The following is a 27,955-nucleotide window of genomic DNA, read 5'->3' as shown; positions in this document are numbered from 1 at the left end:
CTCGTCCTCTAGATAGGTCTCACCTATATGTGAAATAACTAAATAAACGTTATTTAAAGCACATAACCAATACTAGCTAATAACTTCTCATACATTGCTCAAATGGGATGTTTGAATATACCAACGTGAACTACACAATCTCATGAACATCCCCATATTTTTAGAAAAATTTTCTGACGTCCCACGCGTCGTCACACGCCGGCGGAGGCACGGCCCTACGCGCCCCCACGCTCGGCCAAACCCTAACTGAGGCCTAACGGCCGTTAGGAATATTCCATCAATTTTGATGGAATATCTCGTCGTCCCCTACGTTTGACCTCCGGCGACCGTCGCCGTTGCCGAAAACTGGAAAATATATAAAACCTCATATCTCTCCCATTTTTGCACCAAATTCCACGAAATCTTCACCAAAATGAAGCTTACAACATAAGGAATAAAACCTTACCAATTTTGGGACCTGAAATCCCTCGAGAATTCGCCGGAGATCCTTCGATAATCCGGCCAAACTTTGAACTCGTCGATCTCCACTTCCCGACGTCCAATTCACTTGGTTTTTCTTCTCCAAGCTTCGTGAGGATGATCCAAAGCTCACTATGTCCTAAAAAATTCCTAAAAACCTCACATTTATGAGTGCATGAACAGTGCATGAATTCGGCAGTTCTGGTTTCTCGAGAAAACGAAGGTTTCTCGATCTAAAAAGGGTATGGGTGAACTCAAAATCTTACAAGGAATTCGAATATTACCTGGTTAACGTCGATCCGTGCGTGAAGTGTGAGTTTGGTGTTCGTCTGTACGTTTTGTACGGAAATGATAGGAAGGCCGAGACGAGAGAGAATGCACGGGGTGTTTTGTGTGTGTGTGTGGTCCTCACTTGGTCCCTAACCAAACTAACAAAAGTCTAACTTCTAATTGAGTCCAAAAACTTAGGAACTCAACATATTGGTCCACATCCAAAAGCATGACACACACCACACATCTCAACGTCCAAGGGTAAAACTGTCATTTCACACCGTCGAAAATAAATATTTCGGGACGGGTTGTGACAATAGATATTCATTACAAGTAAAAATAAATAATAACATATATGGAAATTAACAGATATCCATTACGCATCTATACTGTGACTAAAAGGAAAAGCTGCAACAGAAATGAGACCAAACAGGTAAAACATTAATTTATCACAGAAAATACTTACTTTTGGTCAGGGAATTAAATAGGAAGAAGGAACTGGTTTTCTTACTCTAAAACCGAAGGAAAATGTCCAATGTTCTTTAGAAAGAATAAAACATGAGGAATTACACAAACGGTAAATGTGTATTTGTTACAAGCACACTGTGAATCATTCTTTCATTGACTTTGTAACTAATAACTAGGCCGATACAAAGTTGTTCGTGTATAAGAAGTATGCAAGCACACTGTGAATCATTCTTTCATTGACTTTGTCACTCAATCCGGCTCAAGTTCAACCGACAGCCTGAGAAGAACTCGCTCGCTTGCTAGGAACACACCACACACACCTCATCCGCGGAATAGACGAGCCAAACACATAGAAGAGCAGCTTAGACCAGCAAGTCACAGCTAGGGGCAGCCGAGAGTTCGACTACCCTAACAAAGGCAAATTCAGGAAGAAGTAGAGAGACTCTTGACTAAGTGATTGTGCAATTTCCAACGCAACAAGGTCACCTACGAGGTACTACGACGGAACATGACCAACATAAGCAGATCACCCTTCACGGATGAGATCGAGCAGGCAGAGCCTCCACACGAGTTCAGCATGCCACATTTCACATCTTTCAAAGGGGATGAAGACCCGGAGAGACACTTAAAGCACTACCGAAGCGCAATGATCCTCTATCGAAACAACGACGATCTCATGTGCAAGATATTCATCATCACTCTACAAGGCGAGACGCAAAATTGGTTCTACACCCTGCCACCACAATCCATCCGGAGTTTTGACGAACTTTTTTGGTTTTCACCAAAGAATATTCATCCTATCGCTTGATAAAAAAGAAGTCCGACCATTTGTTCAACGTCAAGAAGAACCCAAAGGAGTTGTTTCGCGATTATGTGAAAATGTTCAAAGCAGAGAATGCAAGGATAGTCGGATGCAACGACTTGATAGCTTTGTTAAAGTTGCTTGTGGCTGTTAGTGTATGGGAATGTTTGGTAAGCTTCTATGAAATCTTGCAGAGGTCTGTGTAATGCCGAAAATGGCAGAGAGAATTTTTAGGAGGATGATTACACTGATTGATTGAAAAATATTCCCTCACAACAAACATATAAGGTTTTTGGCTTTATACACTCATCAATAACACACTTAATCTCATTCCTTAATTGCTATCATCCTATGAGATGATGCCACTTGTTATAATCTATCACTTAAGCTAGATACAAGTAAGGCTAGCCACATGGACTATGATTCAATGGCTCAAATTTAAACATGAAACAAACATTAAAATAAGGTTTGAATTCTTTCTTTGCCTCCAAGTCTTCGGCTGAAGGGTTACATGCCAATAGTGGCATCTTTGAGTTGCTTGAAGGTAAATTTACCAGTTTGCAGGTCCACACCCTTCAAATCTGTATAACAACTAAAACTCATAAGAAATTGTGTCTTAAGAAAACTTTCAGAACGATAACATTCTTAGTTCTTAATATTTTGTGCCTAATTATAGAATTTAACAAGTAACTAGATCTATAGGCAGACACTTTGCATCATGGTGTTTGGACGATAAATATATTACAGAAACATCAAAGTGCCGGAAAGCTCCATATCTAAATAATTACTGTCTTTGTGGTGCATGTCAATATGCATGAGAACCATGCAAATAGCATAAATATCGTACTTAGTTACGAAAAAAGCTCGATGAGAGAAAGTAATGGAGGAACAAAAAGGAAAAACCAGTATAACATAATAAACTGCAAATTAATACCATCCTCCAATGTCTTTTGTTGTCTCTCTTCCAAAGAATACCAAATATCAGTAGTATAATGAAGACTCCTCCAACCACAATTCCAACCACGACACCTACAGGCACGCCACTTCCACCAGTTGATGTGTCACTTACAGGTTTTGGCGGCGAATCAAAGTCTGTCCGAAGAAAGAATATAGCTTAAATTAGAGTAAATGTATGTAATTGATATGAGAGTGGATTATTCAACTAGCTATCCAATGCACACAGAAACAGAAGATTGAAACCCTGTCTTTGCGGCATCCTTAACTAAGTAGATAGTATATGAAGTAATCCCTCGAACAAACTTTCTTTTGATGGTTGTAAATATTATATGTTTCCTTAAGGTACCGTTTGGTACGTAGACGGGATGGAACGGGACGGGACGGGATGGAACAGGACGGGACGGGACAGAACAGGACGGAACAGATGATGTAAATATTAAAAAAGATAAGGAGAAATTGTGTCATAAAATGTTATAAATTTGTGTTACACGGATGTGGAACGGGTCGTTCCAGGGGGAAGAGGTGGAACGAAAAATCAGCCAAATTTCGTCCCATGGGACAACCCGTTCCACAGTTTTTAGGCGCACCAAACGTGGGACGGAACGGCTCGTCCCGTTCCATCCCGTCCCGTCCCACGTACCAAACGGTACATTTCATGTAAATAGTTAAAAATCCTCGAAGTTGAATTTTGTTGTATTTGAAAGAGCATACCCGTCACCTAGAAAAAAACAGCATATTATGTGATAAGAAAATTTAAGAGAGTATTTCTTCAAGTCTTGGCTCAAACTATGTAAAACAGGAGAAAAACACAGAAGCATTTTTCTGAAAATACAAGCGAAGGGAAATATTGAAGAAGAAGAAGAACCTTGCAGAACTGAAGTCGGATCTCTTAATTTAGTAGATATATAAATGCATATGGTCGACGCATAGTAATTAGACGAAGCTCAGATCAGTGAAAACTTACTTGGGTCTACTGAAATAGCTGAAATAAGAGGACCATAGACTCCTCTAAAAGGGATGCCTGTCGTCCCTCTTCCGGCCCAATAGAAACGAATCTCCAATGTATTATTAGTTACAGGAGCAGTAAAGTTCTTTATGACTACATCACCAAACACGCCAGCTTCATCCATGATATTGAAGTCCTTCTTCACTAGTTTTCCCTGCAATACACACACACACACACACACACACACTAATTTAGTTGCTTAACATTTCATGATCATAAATGTGAAAGTTAACATTCAAATCGACCAAAATATAAACAATGCTTGTTGAAAATTAGAATAATTCACTGGTATACATGGAAGTGGATGCGATACTTACCTGAATGTAAATATCGAATATGCGCCTTCCCAAGCTTTTATATGTTTTGCCATTTCTAAACATTATCTCTGCAAAATGGAGGTTTACGGTGTAGTTTCCATTTCCCAGACAAAACCCAAAATAAGTTAGAGAGATGGGAGAAAGGCGTGCGTTCATGTACAGTTGAGGATTGGCCATAGAGAGTCTAGTTTCATTAGTCCATATAAAGGTGTCATAAGGGCGGTCATCATCAGGGAAGTAACCGGTGCTGCTTAATGCCCAATTTGTTCTGCTCAGGTAAAATGATGAAGGTCCAGCTGAAAATGTGTCATCATCATATACTGTATCTTTTCCTCCAGGGACCGTAAATTGTTTCCCACCACAATTTATATGGAGAGAGTAGTACAAATCTATGAAAAAATAAATTGGAGATTAGTAGGCATTGAGGAGGAAAACTAAAAAAGAATGAAGCGAAAAAATAAAGGTAATTATTTGTGTAGAAACTCGGCTTACATTTTGGACACTCTGAAGTTTTGAAACATGAAACGATTCTCCGGATATAGTAATTCAGGGTACAAAAAATGTCAGCAATCATAAATGAGACGAAGTTGGAAAAAAAAATAGTAAAGAATACACCATTGGATACCGAAGTAAATTTATAGGTGCATGCTTTGAGACGATTAATTTGAACTTACGAACTATTTCCTTTTGACGAGCTTGCAAACAAGTTACTGCAGAAATTAACACAAATGAAAAGTTAAGCTTTTCTCCACATAACACAAACAGATTAACTTCAAGCTAATGAAGACATTCTTACGTGCCACCTCGTGGTTGACAACTTGCATCCTCTATGGCGAGGTTGTTATACGAAAGATCACTGCACAAAAAGAGCTATGATGCAAATTCTGTTGAATTGTAGGTCTCGAGCTGATTAGAATTAGTGACATAAGTTATGAGCTTAATTCTATATTCACTTAGAGTTGTAATATGGCCAAGTGTGAGGTTCAAAGATGTACGGCAAATAATGCCTTGTGTGAAGTCTAAGGATCCTAGAAATTAGTTAGATGTGTGGCTAAGATCACTTTGTGATGTCTAAGGATCCAGCTGTGCTTTGCTAACGGTAATATTCTCTTTGCACGACTTGAGTGGGGACCTATATTCTCTGTGTGATTTTCTTCATCCTTTCATTTTCATTATTAATCATCTTCCCCCCAGTCCTCATATTCATTGAGGTTTCATAAACCAGAATCAAAGAAGCACTAAAAAATTCTTTTCCAGGTGTAGTATGTCAGTACAAAAGGAAACAACACTTTGTATGGATTGTATGGATGGGTTGTATGTATGAGTTGTTATCCTCACTTTAGCTAAGTCATAGGCTAAAGTCACTTTCTATAGCTTGTCATTCACCAGTCACTTTCCATAGCTTGTCATTCACCTTACATCAACATTTCTTAGTTGCTTGTAAAAGCTTCTTTACTTGTAATTTGGTTTTTGCTTTTCCACTTGTTAGGGCAGATTTTAGGGATTGTGTTTGTGTAGTTATCCTACAATCTATTGTAGCTTTCTTTTGGCTCTCTACAAGAGTTGCCTTCACTCTCTTCTAATCTTCATAATGAAATATATAACAAATATTGAAACCAAAACTCAACATGGTATCAGAGCAGGAACCATAGGGTCATTTTTTTTTTACTTCTTCATTTGCTCATCATCGAAAGAGATGGCAGAAGAAAATGTGTCTAGTGCCGATAGTGCCTCATCCTCCTCCCTAAACTTAACCCAAGGGGTTGAAAACAATCCAAATCAACGACTCTGCTCGGTGCTACTGAACGAGTTCAACTACCTTCCTTGGTCAAGAGCTGTGTCACTTGCTCTAGGGGGAAGATCGAAGCTAGGGTTTATCAATGGAAGCTCTGAGCCCGCATAATCCACTTCACCAACTTACGATGCATGGCATGCTACTGATTAACTGGTCATGTCCTGGTTACTTAACTTTATGGAGCCAAAACTGTCTGAGCTTTTCAATTACTCAGAGTCTTCCCTTCTCCTATGGGAGTCTGTCAAAGACATGTATGGCAGCCAAAACAACTCAGTTTGCATCTTTTAACTGAAGAAGAGTGTGGCTAGTTTAAAGCAAGGTGATCACTCATTTGTTCAACACCTTGGAAGTATGAAATCCATGTGGAATGAACTCAATATGTATCGTCCACACACGACTGATTCCGCTGTGCTACTGAAGATGGCTGATGAAGACAAGGTGTTTCAACTCTTAGCAAGCTTGGGAACGAAGTATGAAGACCTGCGTAGTCACTTGTTAATGACTCAAGAGCTGCCCTCATTTACCAGTGTGTGTCATGCAGTCCAGAGAGAGGAAACTTGACGAAGAGTGATGAACGTTGAGCCCAAATCCAATTCTGAAGCTAGGGTTTTCACGACAAATCACAAAGCAACTGGTGATAGGGTACTTGGCAAGAAAGCAGACTGGAAATGTTATTATTGCAACATGAAGGGACATTTGAGAGAAAAATGTTGGATTCTTCATCCGGAGTTAAAGCCTAAGTTTGATAGGGAAGGCAGGATGATCAAAGATGGGAAGGGTGGAGTCACTACAAAAGCATTTCATTCAGCTTGTTCCATAACTGATGGGATGGCCAATTTCTCAACAATCATGTGTCCTTGATCAACGAGTTTGCTGCTTTTCTTCAAAAGAAGCAAGGAAGCACTGAACCTGATGAAATGACACTTGAAAACCCTACTGCAATGCTAGGGAAATTTGCTGGATTCTTGGCTGACTCGGAGAACACATCGAAAGGAAATATTTCAGGTATTATCAGTGCCATTTCCACTGCTCTTAATGCAAATGTTACACATGATTTTTGGATTATTGACTCTGGTGCCACTGATCATATAACTAATAAACCCTCTAGTCTCCACGATTTTCAAAGAACTATTGATCCAATGCATGTATCTGTTGCAAATGGGAAATGGGAACCTATTCTAGGGAAAGGAAAGATTAGATTGCTAAGTGAGCATACTGATTCCACTGTTCTCTATGTACCTTCTTTTCCTTTTCAGCTCTTGTCAATAGGAAAAAATTACAAAAACCTTAGACTGTCTTGCCATATTTTCCCCTCACAATGTTGTGTTTCAGGACCGAGTTACTTAGAAGAAGATTGGTGAAGGGTTCTTCTTGAATGGACTCTACTATCTTTCAAATGAGTCCAATTTTGTCAAAAAGCTCGGTGTCAACTTAAGTCAAGTTCAGGAACACCAACTCTGGCATCAACGCCTTGCCCATCCCTCAGAACATGTGATGACCAAGTTGTTTCCCTTTTTTTGTAAAAACACACTAGAGTATGAAACTTGTCAAATGTCAAAAGCCACTAGACTTCCTTTTGTTTCCTCTAATTCTAGAACTAGTAAACTTTTTGAGCTTGTTCACTCTGATATTTGGGGTCCTTCTCGTGTAGAATCCTTTGATGGGTATAGATATTATGTTACATTTATTGATGACTATTATAGAGTAACCTGGTTGTATCTTTTAAAACTTAAAAGTGATTTGTTTGATGCTTTTAACGACTTTCACAACCTAATCACCAATCAATTTTCATCTAAGTTATATATGTTAAGATCAGATAATGGTACCGAGTACATTTCCAATAACACGAATAATTACTTGAGCAATCATGGCATTTTGCATCAAACTAGCTGTGTTGGTACACCACAACAAAATGGTGTGGCAGAGAGAAAGAATTGAGACTTATTAGAGAAGACTCGATCACTTATGATCCAAATGAATATTACTAAGAAATTTTGGTCTCAAGCCTTACTCACTGCCACGTACATCATTAATAGACTGCCAACTCGGGTGTTGAATACTAAATCTCCTTTTGAAGTCATGAAAGGAAGGCCTATAAACTTGTCTTACCTCAGGACTTTTGGTTGTACTTGTTATGTGCACATTCAAGATCTCCATCATGACAAACTCGACCCTCGAGTTGTCAAATGTGTGTTTATGGGATACGCCATTTCTCAAAAGGGTTACAAAGTGTACAACCCTAACACGGGAAAGCTGGCAGTCTCTAGAGATGTGTGATTTGATGAATATTCACCTTATTTCCACAAAGGGTTGAAGACTAATGCTAATATGGAAGATCTTATGGACCTATTTCCACTACCTATTCCAGCAGAAATTCATGAAGTCACTCCTACTCATATCAGCACTGATAATTCTTAACTCACTGAGAGTGTAATTGATGCAGTGCCAAGCTCATCTGAACCATCAGAAGCTCAACCAAATCAGCAAGCTATAAGTACACCAAGAAGAAATCCTACACGAGATAGACATCCACCAATGAGGTTACAAGAGTATGTTACTTACACTGCAAGGCATCCTATCTCTGCAGCCATTTCTTATCATAGATTCTCATCTTCTCATACTTCTTTCCTTAACAAATTGTCCCACACTTTCAAACCAAGGAATTTTCATGAAGCCACATGCATGCCTGAGTGGCAAGATGCTATGACTAAAGAGCTTCAAGCTCTGAATGACAAGCAGACATGGAGTGTGGTGGATCTTCCAAATGGCAAGAAGGTCGTGGAAAGTAGGTGGATATATAAGACCAAATTCAACTCCAATGGAAGCATTGAAAGACACAAGGCACAGTTAGTAGCTCAAGGCTTTACTCAAAACTATGGCATTGACTATAAGGAGACCTTTGCTCCTGTTGCCAAAATGAACATAGTGAGGGTATTGTTGTCTGTGACAGTCAATAATGCATGGCCCTTATTCCAAATGGATGTGAAGAATGCATTTTTTTCATGGGGATCTTGAAGAAGAAGTGTACATGAAGTTGCCTCCTGGTCATCCAAGAGAAAATGAACCCAACAAGGTCTGCAGACTTCACAAAGCCATATATGGTCTCAAACAGTCCCCTCGAGCTTGGTATTCGATGCTTAGTTCAGTCCTTGAAGCTGCAGGGTTCAAAAGGAGTCATGCTGACTCTTCTTTGTTTGTTCGAAGTGGTATTGCTGGAAAATTGGTTGTGCTTATATATGTTGATGACCTAATTATTACAGGTGACAATATAAGTGAAATAAAGACGCTTAAGCAATCACTTCACCAAAAATTTGCCATTAAAGACTTGGGGCCCTTGAAATACTTTCTTGGAATTGAGGTGGCTACCTCTTCAAAGGGATTGTTCTTAAATCAAAGAAAGTATGTTCTTGATCTTCTAGATGAAGCTAACATGATGGAATGTAAACCAGCTTGGACACCCCTAGCTAGAAAACTTCAGTGGCATGAAAAAAGTGAACCTCTCTCGGACCCTAGTGTTTATCAGTGAATGGTTGGGAAACTTATTTATCTCACCATTACTAGGCTTGATATCTCATATTCAGTTAGCCTAGCCAGTCAGTTCATGCACTCTCCTACTCTAGTTCACTGGGAAATCGTCAAGAGAATACTTCAATATCTCAAGGGCTCAGTAGGAAGGGGGATAATTATGAAGAACAATGGATCAAATCACATCTTGGCCCACACAGATGCTGACTGGGCTGAAAATGCCCTTGATCGAAAATCCACAACAGGTTTTTGCATATTTGTTGGAGGGAACCTTGTCACTTGGAAGAGCAAGAAACAAACTATTAATGCTCGATCTAGCGCCGAAGCTGAGTATAGGGCTATGACAGCAACAGCCTGTGAACTCATATGGTTGAAAGGTCTTCTTTCCGAGCTCGGATTCACAAGCATGGCACATATATCCTTGTATTGTGATAACCAAGTTGCCATGCACATTACCTCCAATCCAGTATTCCATGAAAGGACCAAACATATTGAAGTTGACTGCCATTATATTCGTGCTCAAGTTCAATCCAAGGTGATAGACACCGTGTTCACATGCAGCCACGATCAACTTGCTGATTTATTCATAAAAGCACTAGACTCTACTCAGTTTCAGCGTTTGTTGTGCAAGCTTGGATCAATCAATCCCCTTGATCCAGCTTGAGGGGGTGTATTGAAACCGGTTTGTATGGATTGTATGGATGGGTTGTATGTATGAGTTGTCATCCTCACTTTAGCTAAGTCATAGGCTAAAGTCACTTTCCATAGCTTGTCATTCACCAGTCACTTTCCTTGTCATTCACCTTACATCAACCTTTCTTAGTTGTTTGTAAAAGCTTTTTTACTTGTAATTTGGTTTTTGCTTTTCCATTTGTTAGGGCAGATTTTAGGGATTGTGTTTGTGTAGTTATCCTACAATCTATTGTAGCTTTCTTTTGGCTCTCTATAAGAGTTGCCTTCACTCTCTTGTAATCTTCATAATGAAATATACAACAAATATTGAAACCAAAACTCAATATTGATATAATAGTTTTATATCTATCTTAGTAAAAAAAACAGCATAAATTTCCTTAGTAGCTAAAGAGTAGCATTTGGAAGAGAAGCTTACACGTTGACTCTTGGCCAAGCAGGTACAGGTCCAGTCAGCAAGTTTCCAGTTAAGAATCTAAAAATAATGAATACAGAAAAAACTCAGTAGAGAATAGTGTTTGTTCTTTGTAAAGGTTTGAAAATTTGAGTTTGCCAACTCTGAGTGCATTAGATCAGTACTTCCATGTGAAAGACACATCTAAGGGTGATCACCTTATGTCAGATAATTGCACGAGTAGTAATGACTCTAATGAATAAACTAAACATTTCATTTCTGAGCAGAAGAGCCGTTTTCATTTTCATTGCAGTATAACCCGTGACTCATAATTATAGTAACTGTGATTGGAAATACTTCCAGCTTGCCAGGCTGGGGTGTAACAAAACCATTGAAGAATGTCTGCTTGAATTCCATGTAAGAAAGACTAGATTGGTCATTCCAATTGCTTACATATAAACCACATCTGCTAGACTACCGAAGCTGCTTGGAATTTCTCCGGTCAGCTTGTTAAAGCTGAGGTCTCTGCACAAACAAATAGCAAATGCAGTTTAGATGTGCTCTCTGCAGAAAGGGAAATGACATCTGAAAGAGAAGTTCTCTTAATAAATACAGAAACATAAAGTCCACCCAACATCGTCTAAGTCACTTCAATAAATCTTGAATTAGTAGAATCACATCTAGAAGAATTTTTTTTATTTGAAGACGGAAAAAATAGGGACTAAGACATTTGAACTTACAAAGTTTTCAATTTGTTCATTTGTGCAAGATATGGAGGTAGCTTTCCAATAAGGTTGCAACTCCTCAACATCCTGCAACAGACACCAAAGCTTTGAGTTTACAGAAGACTTCTGGTACAGACAAAAATTGTGTGTCATGGAACCATTAACTCACAGTGTCCTCATGTTTTTCATCTTATTAAGTGAAGGAATTGGTGATTCAGGTCCACTCAAGTCAGTGATTCTCCTGCATGTTAAAATTGAGCCATGAACATAAACTACACATTTTGCTAATCGTTTTGTATTTAAAAATATAGACGGGATATACTAACAAGTCAGTTAAGCTTGTCAAAAGAGAAATGCCAGAAGGAATTGGCCCTGTCAAACCGCTAGCTTGAATCACTCTGTTTCAACGAGTCATAGCATATGAATTAGAGATAATATTCAGAATCATATAGCAGAAATATGACACACAAAAGAAAAACACTCACAGTTTTTCAAGATTTATCCAGTTCTCAATAAAATCAGGTATCCGCTCGGAAAAGTGACTGTCACTAACCCGACTGCATAATGATTGGAAAAGGGAAAATACTACGAATTAGTATCAGAAAGCAGTAAAAAATGTATAAGTGCTCAGGAAACCTTTAAGAAGAAAGAACCACAGAAGCTTACAAGTCCTTTATTTTGGTAAGCATTGCAAATGTTTCTGGCAACTCCCCACTAAAGTTGTTTGAGGAAAGCAGCCTAAGTATGAAACAGATATAACAATATATCAATGATAAAGAAGTAGATGATTTATTGGTGAAAACATCCAGAATTTGTCTATAAGAAAGAAAATTCCAAATAAACCAAGTACTTTTTAACACGGTAAAATTTGAATAGGACTCTTACATTCTTTCTATGTTGGCCCAAGATCCAAGCTCCTGAGGGAGAGGTCCAGAAAAATTATTGAAACTGATGTCCCTATACAAACAAATTCAATTCCATTGATTAAAAAACATCATTAAGGATCTCCACATAATCAAATGAGGTAAGCAAGAAACAAATGCTCAATCAACACTCACAAACTCTTCAGGGTGGTGATGTCTCCAAGCTCTTTGGGGATAGAACCCGTCAAACGATTTCCAAGAAGGGATCTGCATCAAAAACTATAATCTTAAGATCACTTTTATCAAGCAAGAGACTCAATAACATTAACATGTTCATCAATACGAAGGCAATGAACCCCATGTGTTCGATTCAATATTTATGATTCAAACACCTCATGACCACGGAAGCTCATTATCATGAACAAAACCCAATGTATTAGATTCATAGTTTAAGAAAGAAATGGCTGAAGAACATTGGAGTGACCAAATAAAGTAACAAGAACATGACATGAGCATCAAACACAAAAATGTATGCAGTGTGAGAGAAGATAGTACATGTTCACTAGTGGAAGAGAGCTCCATTCTGGAGGGATGGTACCACTCAGGTAGTTGCGGGTGAGGTCGCTAAAGGAGAAAGAAGGAAACCAGTTATTGTCTCATTGACAACAGAAATAAAGGTAAGCTATATATGAAATTAGAATAAACCATTTACACGACACATAGTTATTTTCTTTTTACTTTAAATATTGTAAACTTGGAGGGGTAAAAATGTGCTTACATTTCTTGAAGATAGGTGAGATGTACCAGCTCTGGTGGGAGTGTTCCTTGCAAATCTTGGGATTTTAGAATTCTGTGTTTCATCGGAAAACAGGGTTTCAAAGATTAGTTGTAAATTAACAGATATCTATTACACATCTATACTGTGACTAAAAGGAAAAGCTGCCACACAAATAGGACCAAACAGGTAAAACACTAATTTATCACAGAAAATACTTACTTTTGATCAGGGAATTAAATAGGAAGAAGGAACTGGTTTTCTTTAAAACCGAAGGAAAATGTCCAATGTTCTTTACAAAGAATAGAACTTGAAGAATTACACAAACGGTAAGTGTGTATTTGTTACAAGCATATTGTGAATCATTCTTTCATCGACTTTGTAACTAATAACTAGGCCGATACAAAGTTGTTCGTGTATAAGAAGTACGCAACAATCATGGTGACTGCGAAATTTTATACGTTGATCAAGTATGCAAGAATCAAGCCTAAATACAGCACAGCTGTAATACCAAGTCCTAACAACTCAGCATGCCACAGAACATCTATGCTGGCTCATGGCCAGCTCAAAAACACATTGCTATCATAATTGAGCAAATTTGTCACATCCCATGAACTCGATTTTGCAGATAAGCTTAACTTGAATTGCGGTCCATGGTAGGTTGTAATTGATGTTTCATTGGTCATTCAATAAAAGAAATGGATTAGTCTTTCTGCATTTCTTGAATGTCAAGGCACAACAAGGTCTTATTAGACCAAGAAAAACTTCCAATTGGTTGCCGGTTGAAGAAAAATTAAAAATCTAGAGGGTAAAGGATTTGGGAAAATGGAAACCCCACTAGTGTCTAGATATATCAGAATTATATTGACTTTATACCCAATGATGGATCACAAATTAGTAACTGTGTAACAATGGCAAAGGCGGCCTAATTTTAAGATGCGTTCCAATTTGCTTCATATTTTTTGTTCGTAAACCGACAAGAACAGAATTGGTTAAAATCGAAATTTTCAATCCAACTTGCATGCCAAGAATAACTTATAGCTTTATGAAAATGATTATTGCATAATTTGGTTTTATTCATGCCCCTTGATTCGTCAAAGGCCAGAAATCAATAGTGTGCATGAAGAGAAAAAGACGAGTGGTAGTCACTTTTCATAGCTCTAAACGGTAGCAACATTTACTTGTTTTACATACACAATAAGAGCTTTAAAATTTTTACGCCCCAAAGGTAGGAGAAATTTTGTGTGCGGGGGAAACAAATCTGGTTCACTAAGTGTCATAATATAAGCAGTTGGAAAAAAATTTCAAGTATATAACTACTTGTATTATAATACTTGATATACCGGATCGTACTCCTAGCACACTAAAAAATCTCTCCAAAACTACGGTCGGGGCGTGAGAAAATCACAAAGAAACAAACGAGCTCGACTTTGCTATTAAACTAACAACTCTCAAATCCAATTGAAATCAATCGGCCTAGCTACCTTGCTCGACATAAGGTTGAATGAGTGAATACGACGTGCCAAGTTGCCAATAGGCAACTCGATGAGGCCCACACTAAGCCTTATAATTCCTACTTTATTTTGGAGGTTTCATGGGCATGGGGTTAGGTTAGGGGATATGTAATGAAAAATTGATTGATACTTTTTAACAGAAAAAAAAAAGAAAAAGAAAAATTGATTGATACATATATCGAATAGACATGGGGTCCACAAAACCGAATTCCAACCATCTAATCAACATCTCTCCTCGCTATCTCTACTAGTTTTTTCGACTCCTGTCATGACGAAACTATCAGCTAATCTTTTTTTTTGAAAGAAAAACATCTCTCCTCACACACTTGTGATCAGTTTACATCGAACAAATTTATTATTTTTAATATTTTTGTTATAATATTATATATCATGCTAACAAAAATTTACACGTATTAAAATATGATTAAACGTAAAATTTTATGATATTTAACTCGTTCAATGTAAGTTATTATTCTCACTTAGTTAATTTTCTCTGTAGGAGGCAAGTGGTTATTTACTACAGTGGTGAAAAGTTAAGCTCTTACATAACGACGTGGGTTCAAACCCGATCGCTGGGTAATTTAACACCTAACCTAACAAAATCTATTCTCTGTATGAGAAAGCGCTCATTAAGAAGAGATTTTTTTTCTAGTAATGTTATTCATACCATGTTTTTATACCATATTTCTATACCACCTTAGGTGGCATTTGATGTGGACAGCCACATCATTTGAAAATTTTGCAAAACCCAAGAAAAGGAAGAAGAAAAATTCCTCGTATACTACAATTATCATTTAATTAACTAGTTTTTCTTAATTATTAGTTTATTAAATAATGAACTAAATTTTAAGTGTAAAATTTTATGATATTTAACTCGTTCAATGTAAGTTATTATTAGGGGTGGAAAAAAATACCGAAAATCCCAAATCATACCGAAACCATACCGAAAATCCCGAAAATTTTGGTACCAAAACCAAACCGATCCCGAATTTTTCGGTATGGGATTCGGTCTCACACTTAAAATTGTTCGGTATTCCCATCCCGAACCGAACTTTAAACCCTATTGTTATATATATGTTGGAATATATGTATATGGCCTATTTATATTATTAAAATAACTTAAGTGTGGGGATAAGGATATGATTGTGTGCCTGGCGTTTGAAGTTTTATCAAAGCACATGGGTGCTGTCTGCTGCTCTCGCTCTCTCTCTCTCTCTCATTATCTCCATCTGCTTTGCAACCCAGAAAGGCGAAGCCACCAAAACATTCCTTCAACTCAATTCAAACCCAAGCCGACACATCCATACTTACTCTCTCTCATTTCTCATCTTTGGCCCTTCACTTAGTCTCAGATTCTCTCTGTCTCTCCTTCTCGAATTCGAAGCCTAGCAGCCACCACCCTCTCACAGTCTCACTCCGATGAACTCTCTCCCCTCCGGCCACCACTACACATCACGGCTTCATCCCCACCTCCGATTCTCTCCATTGATTCTCTATGTGGGGTTTCAAATTAGGGTTTCGAATTGGGGCTTAGGGTTTCGAATTGGGGATTAGGGTTTCGAATTAGGGGCTCGGGTCAGGAGGAGGACGAACTATCTCTTCACTCTGTCTCTCTATCTCCCATCAATCTTCACTGATTCACTGTCACTTCTCTGATTTCATTTTGGGGTTTTCATGCAGGTTCGAATGTTTTCGATTTCAATTAGTTGATTTGGATTTCAATGCAAGTTCGGTTTCGGGAAATCCCGAAATACCGAAATTTTTTTGGGAATACCGAAATTTGGGAATCCCGAAGTTTCGGTTTGGTATCGGTCCTCTTATTCCAGTCCCGAAAATTTTCGGTTCGGGATTTGGTATGTCATTTTCGGTTCGGTATCCCATACCGAACCAGCCCTAGTTATTATTCTCACTTAGTCTACATGCCTAGTTAATTTTCTCTGTAGGAGGCAAGTGGTTATTTACTACAATGGTGAAAAGTTAAGTTCTTACATAACGACGTGGGTTCAAACCCGATCGCTGGCTAATTTAACACCTAACCTAACAAAATCTATTCTCTATAGGAGAAAGCGCTTATTAAGAAGAGATTTTTTTTTCAAGTAATGTTATTCATACCATATTTTTATACCACATTTCTATATCACCTTATGTGGCATTTGATGTGGACAGCCACATCATTTGAAAAATTTGCAAAACCCAAGAAAATGAAGGAGAAAAACTCCTCGTATACCACAATTATTATTTAATTAATTAGTTTTTCTTAATTATTAGTTTATTAAATAATGAACTAAATTTAAAAATCAGATTAATTCAAATGATATGGTTGTCCACATCAAATACCACCTAAGATGGTATGAAAATATGGTACAAAAATATAGTATGAATAACATTACTCTTTTTTTTTTCAAGCAACACATCACATATCATAATATAATGGAAAATTAACATTTTTTTTTATATTTCTTCACTCATTTATAACACTTCAATTATTCACTTGAATACCGAGTACCTAAAAAAGTCTTCACGTAGATATTATACAAGGTGATTCGTATAACAAAGACTGAAAAACTTTGATCCTGTCCTTCCCAACCTTTCACAACAAAAGGCGCCTAAGCTGTACGTTGCTTTTGCTTAGTCAAGCTATTTTCTCAACTTTTTCTTTATTTTTCGGAACGATCTCAGTTTATTATTATGAAGTTTTGTTTATTCTTCTCTTCGACAGCCACCAAAGCTGATCTGAAAATCTGCACCACCACGGCCTGGGTTCTCTCTCTTTCTTCTCCGTCGACAACAACAACGAGGCATTCATCGCGGAGATTTCAAACCAGAGTAGAAAGCCATAGCCCATAGGGTTTCCATTGGCGCCCACGCGGTTAATTTCCAGATTTCAGCTTCCGTCTGCAAATCGCTAGGGTTTCCATTGATTTCGCTGCAGAAGGGGGTTTCTGGTTCCCCGATCGTCCCCTTCCTCTCTCTCTCCCGCGAGACGTTCAATTTTTCGGATCATGCAGTGGCAGATCGCGTAAATTTTCAAAATTTCAGCGAAAGTGTACGGATTCGAAGCGATGATCTTCAACATTCACGGCGGGTACTTGGAGGCCATAGTGCAGGGTCACCGCTCGCCGCTGATTACAACAACTTTTGCCAGTGCGAGACCCTCGACTATATCAAGATGCACCTCTCTGCCACCGAGTACGGCCCCTACCTCCAAAACGGTGCGTTTTCTATACATCTCTTTGTAATTTCTTCATTTCGTTGAGCCCTCTGGCTGTTTATTGAGGAAAGGAACACAATTGGGAACTGGATTTTGGATCGTACGCTTAGATTAATGGACTAATCCAGCCCTTCTATCTGAAATTTAGGTTGAATTAGGGCTTAAATTTCGAGGTTGTGCTGATTTTCAGATCAGCTCTGGTGGCTGTCGAAGAGAAGAAGATAAAGAGTTGGTGCGGGTGGAGGAAAGGGAAGGCCCGCATCCATAGGCCATATTTTTATTTGTTTAGTTTTTTAATTTTTTAAATATTTATATGGCCTATATTTACACGTGGAGCTTAGTTATTATCTATATGGATGTCACGTCATCAGTTAACGGCTGACTTAACAACCAACTTAACGAATGTATGATATTGTTTCAAAATTAATACTTGAGATATGACTCTGTGACTTAACAGCCAACTTAATGAATGTATGATACTGTTCCAAAATTAATACTTGAGATATGACTCTGTGATGAAAAAAACTTCATGTATCAAATGTTGAAAATCACGAAACTTCAAGGTAGTAAACTGAGATTAACCCTTATTTTTCGCATAGTAGTCTACATGCTAGTTAATTTTCCCTGTAGGATGCAAGTGACTCGTAACTCTTTACCATAGTGGTGAAAAAGTGTTGAGGCTTTGTATGACGACATGAGTTCAAATCATGCCACTAGCTAATTTAACATCTAACCTAACAAAGTATTAGAAAGTGCTCATTGAGAATAGATTTTTTCAAAGAGTACACCACATATCTTAATACAAATAATAATATTTTTTTTTTGTATTTCTTCGCTCATTTATAACACTTAAATTACTCGCTTGAATACCGAGTACTTACAGAAATTTCTGCTCATTCAGATTCATTGACCTAAAATGCAAAGTCTTCATGTAGATATTATATAATGTCGACTGGATGGTACGTGGACGTAGACCTTTCTTATATTTTTTTTTTCTTCTCTAATATGATTGATATAACAAAGACTGAAAAACTTTGATCTTATCATTCTCAACCTTTCACAACAAAAGGCGCCTAATCTGTACATTGTTTTTGCTTAGTCAAGTTATTCGACTAATGAAGCACCTAATTGGCTAATTCTTTTCTCAAATTTTTCTTTATTTTTCTCGTAATATTTCTATATATTGCATGAGATGGAACTCGTTCAAAACACAACGAACAAACTGTTTATCCAGAAAAGAAAAATATAATGAGCAATTTTTTATCGCTTAAGAAATAAGTTAATCATTCACAATTCTATATAACCAAACGTTTATTTTCCAACTTATGTCTCTTTATCACATTAAGTACTTAAATTGGTGTTTACTAACGCAATAATCTCATGTGCATATTATGTGTCAAATAAATTGAAGACAAAGAATTAAGAATTCCCTCCATTTTTTTCAACTTGTTTAGACTAAACATATGTTCTTTTACAAAATTTGATTAAGATGTTTTGATTAATTTCCAACTCAACATTTATTTATTTATTTATTTAATATATATATATATATATATATTCACTTAAACTATCTAACAACTATTTCCTACAATCTAGGAATTTTAAATTCATGGCTTCATTAAAATATTAATTTCAGTAATTCCTCATTATCATTATAAAAAAAATAACTTTTTATTTTTTTTATTATATTTAATTAGTCTCTTCTTTCATTAAAAAAATTCATTAATATTTTCATAAAAAAACTTCTTTAATCTTATTAAAATTTTACGTATAACTAGTTATATAGAAAATGTATTTAAAAGTTATGGTACACTTAAAAACAAACATACCAACTTTTGTTACGTTTAAATTCCAAATGTACCAGAAAACAAAATGTCCATAAAATCAAATGTACTAATAAAACCAAACGTGCCTCTAATAAAATTGTATAAAAAAATGTTTAATCAAATTCTTAAAAGAAATAAAAAATGAGGCGGCAATATCAAAATATCCCTAGATTGGGCCCCGGGGGGTGGACCAATAAATGCCCATCAATTTAAATCACAAAATTCCGATAAGATTATTTGGTATTAGCTTGTGAGATGAAAACAAATTTTTCATTATATTCGGAAGATACACTACGTGTTGTTATATAAGTGAAAAAAGTTTTATGTTTCAAATTGTGTTAATTTTTTAATACAAGTTACTCACCATTTATATCGTGTCACGTGATATACCATCACATTGAAAAATCTCACTGAGTTCTGAGCCGGCCATGTTTATTTTTGAGAGAGAGAGAGAGAGAGAGAGAGAGAGAGAGTGAGAGAGGTTTACATGCTGGTAATATAGCAGACGGTGGAGTTTTCGTAGGAGCAATTACAGCTGATGGCATTCTCTAATCCTTTGGGTGCGCTTGGATCAGCCCATGGAAGTTGGCCGCTGCATGGATCTGCATCTCCACTGAAATCCCAGTCCGTCTTCCCCAGTGTCTTTGCTATGTCTTTCAAAATTTGCACTGCATATACGCAAAATAAAAGGCAACAAATTAACATCGTGCTCAACAAAATAGTAAAAAAAAAAAATTGATGCATAGACAAGAACTACAGAGTGCACCTTATATGATTGAAAATTTCTACTAAGTTCACACAAATATCTGTTTACCTAAGGTTCATTTGATAACCATTTTAATTTTTAGTTCATTGGTAACTGTTTTCACTTCTCGGAAAAACCAAACCAAAATTTGAGAACTCAAAAAGAATTGAAAATTAAAAAATTATCAAACGAACTTAAAACTATCATTTATAGAATGAAACAGAGGAAACTAAGGAAGATATTTGACATAGAGATATTGAGGTGAATTACTCGTACCTTCATCATTTGGCAATCGAGCAGCTCCAAAGGCAAAAGTTACAAAGCAAGCTACAAAGAAAAGAGAATGAGGAAGAAGTCGAGGGAAGAACATATTCATCATTTTTCTAGGCAAAGTCTTTCACATTTGAAGACAAAACCAGAGACAAAAGGATCAGTTTGTGCAGCTAGCTGGATGGAATATGTTGAGAGGTTTTGGAATTTGTTGGATTGTATGTATGAAATTTTTTTAGAGTAGCGAAGAAAGAAGGATTTGTGAGGAGAATGAGTCTGAATTACAGGTTTTTATTCCCTTGAGGGGAGGGAAGGAGTGGACCTCGAAGGACACAAACGGAAGTCAATGACTTGTGTTACCTTGCCCTTAAAACTAAGGGAATTTTAACGAAAAGCTTGTGGTACTGTTCATTTTAACGAAAAATCATATTTTTATACTAAAAAGTCAATCATGATACTATTCACTTTACCCTTTAGTTTGTCATTATTGTTAAAACTCAAAGTTTTCAAGTCATTTTCATTAATTTTCCTTAAAACCAAAGACCAAACAAGAAAGGAAAAAATATATATTATTCCCAAGAAGGGTCTAAAATATCGATGAAATCGGAAATATCGGTAGTCCAAAAACACGGAAATTTCGATGGAAATATCGGGATATTATCGATATCGATAAAAATTGAATAAAAACCACGGAAATTATAAGAAAAACTTGGAAATTTTTATTAAAACTTTGCAGGATGTTTATTTAGTCAATTATCTATTAGTTTATCACAAAAAATTGGAAAGAAATGCATTGCATGATGGATTTAACTGATTTAAGTTAATTATATAGCGAGCTGGCAAACATTGTGAGTGTAAAAATATGTAGTAATTAATGAAAGAAGTTTAAACACACCATAATCATTTATATATAATGAATTAGTACAATATTTTACACTTTATACATTGCATGGTAAGATACATGAGTGACTTAGTACCACATAGAGTTCCTATCAAGGTCTAAAATATTGATGATATCGAAAATATCGATAGTCCAAAAACATGAAAATTTCGATGGAAATATCGGGATAATATCGATATTTTAGACCTTGTTCCCAACCACTTACTCTATTTATTTTTATTTAATTATTTATATAATTAAAGATACATTTACATAAATTACTTGTAAAAGAATTAATTTAAAATAGAAGATTTTAGTTTAGCCAAGCTAGTTACATCACTGTGTTTTATTATGCACCAAGTTTGAATTCCACTTGCCGTAATTTAGTTAAATTTAATATAATTATCTTATCGTTTGACAATAGATAGGCTCCTTAGTAACATGTTAAAAAGACTGGTTTCACAGGTAGTGACTTGTTAAACTTACGTTATTATATTATATTACATTTTTGTTATAAGTGGTTTCTGAAATTGACCCATCACATCAAGATGATATCTGAAGCTGAAAATTGAATAATATCGTCCCTGAATATGGGTGTTGCAAATCAATGTCGTCTTCTGTCTTATTTCTGTTAAAAAAATCTATTATGTGTTTATGTGACACACATAAGACTCTGCACTCCAATAATATGATAACATATGGATTAAATAAAGTGTTTCAAAAAATTTAAAAGGTAAAAAGAAGAAAAACAACAAACTAATAATCCTCATCTTCTCCTTCTTCTTTGAACTTAGCCACCGACAACAATCTCCATATTCATAGACGACATTGATCAATTTTCAATTTCAGGTATCATTTTGATGCGTTTGTTAGATCAAGTGGGAATTCTATAATATTGGAAAGTTGTTTTTTAACAACAAAAATAAAGAGTATTTTTTTAGTTGACAAAGAAAATGAAAATTTTCATAAAAATATTACGAGGTCACAGGACATTAGCTATATTTGTAACTAGCAACTGACGATCAAAAATAATTAGTTGTAACTGTTTTTTTTTTTTTGTTGAAGTAACTAGTATTATTTGCTCAATACACCGATTTAATTGATCTTTCAGATCCCCACAAATCCAGAGGATCCTATTCCGTGTCCAACATAATCTGAAAATGAAAAAAATAACCCTTTTTGTGTTTTGAGAATATATATATTTTTATTAATAACCCTTTTTGTGTTTTGAGAATATATATATATTTTTATTACAATCGATGTTATTATTAATAATCTAAGCTACACTGTGAAGATCGGAGCTTTTAAACCGGTGACACGACAAATTAAAGAGAAAAGTCATATTCATTTTTAAAAGTCGGGCATGAAATTAAGTGCATGTCTACATTTAGCTAAAACAAATGAATGGCACAGAATGATAGAAGGCTAAATAATTGTAGTTTGAAAATTAATCTTACACGACCTTGACTTCTTCACAACTACTCAATCAAAAGCAAAGGTTCGTTGGTATATGAATACGATCAATTGACTATTCAGCCGTGATCATGTAGAATTATTAGAGAGATGGACCATACGGCTCACTTTCAACAACATCGATAATGTTCTCAATTTAGTAATTACTACCTGCATAATCTGTCAGGTATGAAGTTTTATCACAAAAAGCTTCGGTATTAGTTGGAGTGAGATTATGATATTTAAACTTTTCTTTTGTCATTGATACGGTCGATGTGGGACATTTCAACACTCCCCTCACGTGGGACCCAATTGACTATTCAGCCGTGATCATGTAGAATTATTAGAGAGATGGGCCACACGACCCACTTCCAACAACACCGATATTGTCCTCAATTTAGTAATTACTACCTGCACAATCCGTCAGATGTGGGGTTTTATCACAAAAGGCTTCGGTATTAGTTGAAGTGAGATTATGATATTTAAACTCTTCTTTTGTCATTGATACGGTCGATGTGGGACATTTCAACACCCCCCTCATGTGGGACCCAATTACCAGGTCACACGTGGGAGATCCACACATCGACAACCACGTGGAGTCAAGAGGACTCACTCTACACGCGGGACCAAGGGACCCACCATCATCGCGCGGGGCCAAGGGGACCCACCAATCACGTGGCAGTACGGTACATGCCAGCTTCTTGGCTTTGATACCATGTAGAATTATCAAAGAGACGAACCACACGGCCCACTTCCAACAACACCGATATTGTCCCCAACTTGGTAATTACCATATGCACAATCCGTCAGATATGTGGTTTTATTACAGAAGACCTCGGTATTAGTTAAAGTGAGATTAGGGTATTTAAACTCTTCTTTTTTCATTGATACGGTCGATGTGGGACATTTCAACAGATCAAGCGCTATATTCCGTACTTACCCCAACCCCAAGTCAATCAGAAAATTAAAAAAATTCAAAATTAATAAGCTCTGTCTCTTTTGGGAGTAAAAACTTGTAAATTTGGAATTACAGGCCCGTTCGTTAATGGTTTTTTAGATGATGTGTGCTATTTACACACTTCTTTTTACTTCTCACACACTTTTAATTTTCGGCCATCGGATTGGATGAATTGAAGAAGATTTTTTTTATATATATATCAAAGGACAGAAATTAATAAGAGGTATGTGAGAAGTAAAAAAAATGTATGGATATATATATATATATATATATAGCGAATCCGTGGCACTATTTTTTTTACATAATTTTTTACACAGGTTTTGTGGGGTCAAATTTGTAATGTACTTTTAACGATTTGAACGTCTATTTTTTTAGAAAATCATTCATGGATGATTCTTGTAAAAAATTAGACAAATATAAAACTGTGAAGACATTCAACAGTCATATGATTTCATATTTAGGTGATTCTTGGTATACATGATATTTGAAGAAAAACCTAAAAGATAGACGTTCGGATTATTGAAATACATTACAGAATGATTCTCACGAAAAATAAGAATAAAAAGTTGTGTAAAAATGTGATAACACGGATCTGCCCCTTATGTTACTTTTGGCTTTAAAGGTATAAGGTGGGAGTTATTGAATTGATAATCATGACCTAAATTACCAAAAAGTATTGGATCATACTGTGGAATATAATCAGCAAGAAAATTTGTATGGACTATATTATTGTATCACGAAACACTGAACGCCTCCCGAGGTCAAGTTTGGGAGCTCTCTCGAACATAGTCTATGGACAATACTAATCAAAGACAAATTCTAGTAGAACAATATCATAAAAAACAGATTTTGAAAACCTGTTTTTTTGACCGATACCTGTGGCCGGCCAGATTCAGCTAAAGATACGCATACACAACCAAGTGACATTCTGTAGTGAGGATCCAATTTAAAGACTCTAATATATGAGAATTTTGCATTTTAGTCAATTTTAACATAAATGGTTGTTCGAGACGGATGTGAAATTTTAGTCATCTGATCATTATGGATGATTGAGACGTATGTGAGATTTTTTTTTTTTTAAAGTAAAACTGCAAATAGTTGAGATGATTTGTTATAATTATCTCAATTGTATTTTTTTCTTTCGAATAATTATCCCAATTGTTAGATCAAGTGGGAATTCTATAATATTAGAAAGCCGTTTTTTAACAACAAAAACAAAGAGCTGATGTTTAGCTGACAATGGACGTAAGCAGGAAGAAAACGAAAGATTACATAAAAAATTATATTTACAACAAGCAACTGACAATCAAGGGTTTTTTTTTTTTCATATTTCGTTGTTGTTGAAGTAACAGGTATTATGTCGACACTTTATTATTTGGGGCCCAAAGTCAGCTTAATTAAAAAGGAAAACTAATGAAAAGAGCTTGAAAACTTTGAGTTTTAATGATAAGGACAAAATAAAAGGTAAAGTGAATAGTACCAAAATTGACTTTTTAGTGTAAAAATGTGGTTTTTCGTTAAAATGAACAGTACCGGGTGCTTTTCGTTAAAGTTCCCTAATTAAAAACCCTTACCAACAGTCCAACTCACGATTTTGACAACAGTATATAATAAGCTGCTAGTAATTAATATTGATTATGAACTTTAGAATAATTAAGTAACAGTAATTTAAAATACACTCTTGACTTATCTGCTATTTTCAACTAAGCCAAGCATGGGAAATTTCCTGATCAGGAAATGTGGACATGGTAATTGCGCAGCTCTATGTACATGCTTTCTTAATCAAGTTGCTGGAGTTGACTAACTGAAGCTAATTACTTGCAAGCAATATACAAATGTTCTGTTATTTTTTCATACTATAAGCCAAGAGTTATGATTCTAAGTGATACTATTTAATTGCATTTTGATCAGCATTCCATGACTAAAGTAATAGTCAAATGTTTGAGAGAAATACTACATTTTAGAATCAAGCACTCATCACAAGTGGCCTTTTGCTACCTATACCCAGTGCTACACGTTTAAGTGTGTGTGTGTATATGTGGGTGTGCATATATATACACATCCTCATATATTTGACACACATTTTAACACAATTTTTGTGGTTTTCATTTTGTAATTCTTTTTTTTCAAAGGTATGAGCCGTTTATATTTCAATTCATCATTCATAAAGCATCATAAAAAAAGTTCATATGTTTTCCATTCTCCTTGATGTTTAATGGTTGTAATGGGATGTCGTTTCGGCTCCTTGGATGCTTTAATTGTTTTGCTTGGATGAATTGGCCACGTTTGAGTTCCCGAGTTACTTTGGGTTCTGTCTTCTGCAGGCATGGGTACTTCAAGGCCAATAAATTGGACTTGGATTGTCTGTCCTCCCCCATTCTATACATTTCTCATGCCCTCCTATATTTTGTGGTCACGGTTAAATCACGTCAATATTTTATATTAATTTTTTTTATAAAAATAATAAAACAAAAAGCAATGCAAATATAAAATGTTAACGTGGTTTAACCATGACCATAGAAATATAAGGGCATATGGAGGGTATGGGATGGGGAGGCAAACAATCCAAGTCCCAATAAATTTGCTTGCTTGGTAACCATTATGCATTTTAATATTATAATTTCTAGTTTATTCCTTAGTGAAGAATGGGGGTCCTTTCCGGATAATTTTTGTGAGAATCTCGGCAATCCTCAAATCATGTCTGTTCATTGTACATTACCAGTTTTCATCAGGTATTATTTATATTTAATTTTAAATAAAAAAATTTACAATAATTGTTACCACACGATGTACGATGAACAGACGTGATTGAATGATTCTTGAGATCCTCACAAAATGGATTCGAAGAGGATCCTCATTCCTTAGTGAATAGTTGTTTGCTATACTTCACCGATTGGGTTTCCCTAGATGTTATCTTTATGGATAGAGTAATGCTAGGAAAACTAAATTTTTTAAAACCAAATTTGCAAACTAAATGATGTGGTTGTAGATGATTGGATTATTAATTAAGTGTCTATTAACGTACTTGTTTCTTATTGTTGACAAATCATTTGGTTTGAAATTTAATTTAAAAAATTTAGTTTCTCTAGTAATATCCTATTTTTATATGTTGGCCTGTTGCAGCTATTGCTACCATTGTCATCCATTCCTTGCTTGCAGTTATTGGCCTCCCAGTCCATAGATTGAAGGATGTCCATCTTTACGCATGAGTGAGAGGCTTGTTATATCTTGCAATGTCACGAGCTTTTTTATTGTGCTTAACACATTCCTCAGCGCACCCAGAGCTGGTGGCAAAGCTCCTGGATAGGTCGACCTAAGCAAAGGCTCATTCTGCCCTACACATCTTCTTGCCCTTGGTTCATGCCACTCACTGCCACTAAAATTAAAATTAAAAAAAAAAAGAGAAAATAAGAGACTATTAATTTGATTGATGCCATGGTGTTCACCTTAAAAACTACTTAGCCTACGTGGTGTATAGGCCGAATAGCTAATAAGCTAACTACATCCTTTAGTTGAATGTAAGGCGTGCCAACTCGTTGGCCGAGCTTGGCCGGGGAGTGAATGAATGTTAATGTGGTGTTAGGCGCGCTAATGACTTCTGAATCTTGTGACTGCAGTCGAGGATGGAACACATATTGACCTTTGGGTTCTGGAGTCTGAAGACAAGGCTACTAGTTCTGCGAAGTTCAATAAGTATTTGACTTTCAGTGTGCCGAATGTCGTAACCTTGTAACACCTCACTTTACCTAGAAGGCTAATGAGATGACATCTTCCAACAAAGATTCGGAAATCTTTGATGGCCAAAACTTGGATAGATAACCAGTTGGTCTCAAAACAATGTTATTTATCCAAACTGAAGGTGATCCTCGATCGGCTGATTCTACAGCTCCAGTGCTGTTTATCCAAACTGAAGATGTTGCTGGTTGCCAACACATTACTGTTTCTCCAAATTGAAGATATGTTCACGATTGAGAGGGTCATCTACGATTCTACCAATGCCAAGTGTTAAAGATGAGCACATCAATATTTTTCCATAACTTGCCTCCCACAATT

General features: G+C 36.2%; 1 protein-coding gene and 1 long non-coding RNA gene across 4 annotated transcripts; one reads left to right on the top strand and one right to left on the bottom strand.

Annotated features, from left to right (window-relative positions):
• Positions 1 to 2,226: 2,226 nt before the first annotated feature.
• LOC139189357 (probable leucine-rich repeat receptor-like serine/threonine-protein kinase At3g14840) lies at positions 2,227 to 20,969 on the bottom strand. 3 transcript variants are annotated; one of them, XR_011573229.1, is made up of 21 exons: positions 20,619 to 20,969; positions 20,085 to 20,265; positions 13,050 to 13,121; positions 12,827 to 12,895; positions 12,467 to 12,538; positions 12,294 to 12,365; positions 12,075 to 12,146; positions 11,894 to 11,965; positions 11,735 to 11,806; positions 11,578 to 11,649; positions 11,424 to 11,495; positions 11,137 to 11,208; positions 10,708 to 10,764; positions 5,076 to 5,135; positions 4,954 to 4,989; positions 4,772 to 4,809; positions 4,440 to 4,668; positions 4,280 to 4,347; positions 3,921 to 4,116; positions 2,934 to 3,091; positions 2,227 to 2,580 (listed from the first exon to the last, which is right to left on the bottom strand). XR_011573229.1 is itself a non-coding variant. In XM_070808241.1 (20 exons), the coding sequence occupies exons 1-20, from the start codon at positions 20,719 to 20,721 to the stop codon at positions 2,575 to 2,577; spliced, it is 1,941 nt and encodes a 646-aa protein (XP_070664342.1). In that variant the 5' UTR covers positions 20,722 to 20,969; the 3' UTR covers positions 2,227 to 2,574. The 3 variants fall into 3 exon arrangements, 2 of the variants coding, with proteins under 2 accessions (XP_070664342.1, XP_070664343.1); XM_070808241.1 differs by having other exon boundaries at positions 4,280 to 4,668; XM_070808242.1 differs by lacking the exons at positions 2,227 to 2,580; positions 2,934 to 3,091 and adding an exon at positions 3,397 to 3,674 and having other exon boundaries at positions 4,280 to 4,668.
• LOC114819664 (uncharacterized) lies at positions 17,033 to 18,265 on the top strand. Its single transcript, XR_003766993.2, has 3 exons — positions 17,033 to 17,173; positions 17,280 to 17,772; positions 17,920 to 18,265. It is a non-coding gene; the product is annotated as an uncharacterized lncRNA (long non-coding RNA).
• Positions 20,970 to 27,955: the final 6,986 nt, after the last annotated feature.

Source organism: Malus domestica, chromosome 11 (assembly GCF_042453785.1).
Source record: "Malus domestica chromosome 11, GDT2T_hap1".
Lineage (NCBI taxonomy): Eukaryota > Viridiplantae > Streptophyta > Magnoliopsida > Rosales > Rosaceae > Malus > Malus domestica.
This window is presented reverse-complemented; position numbering and strand designations above follow the sequence as displayed.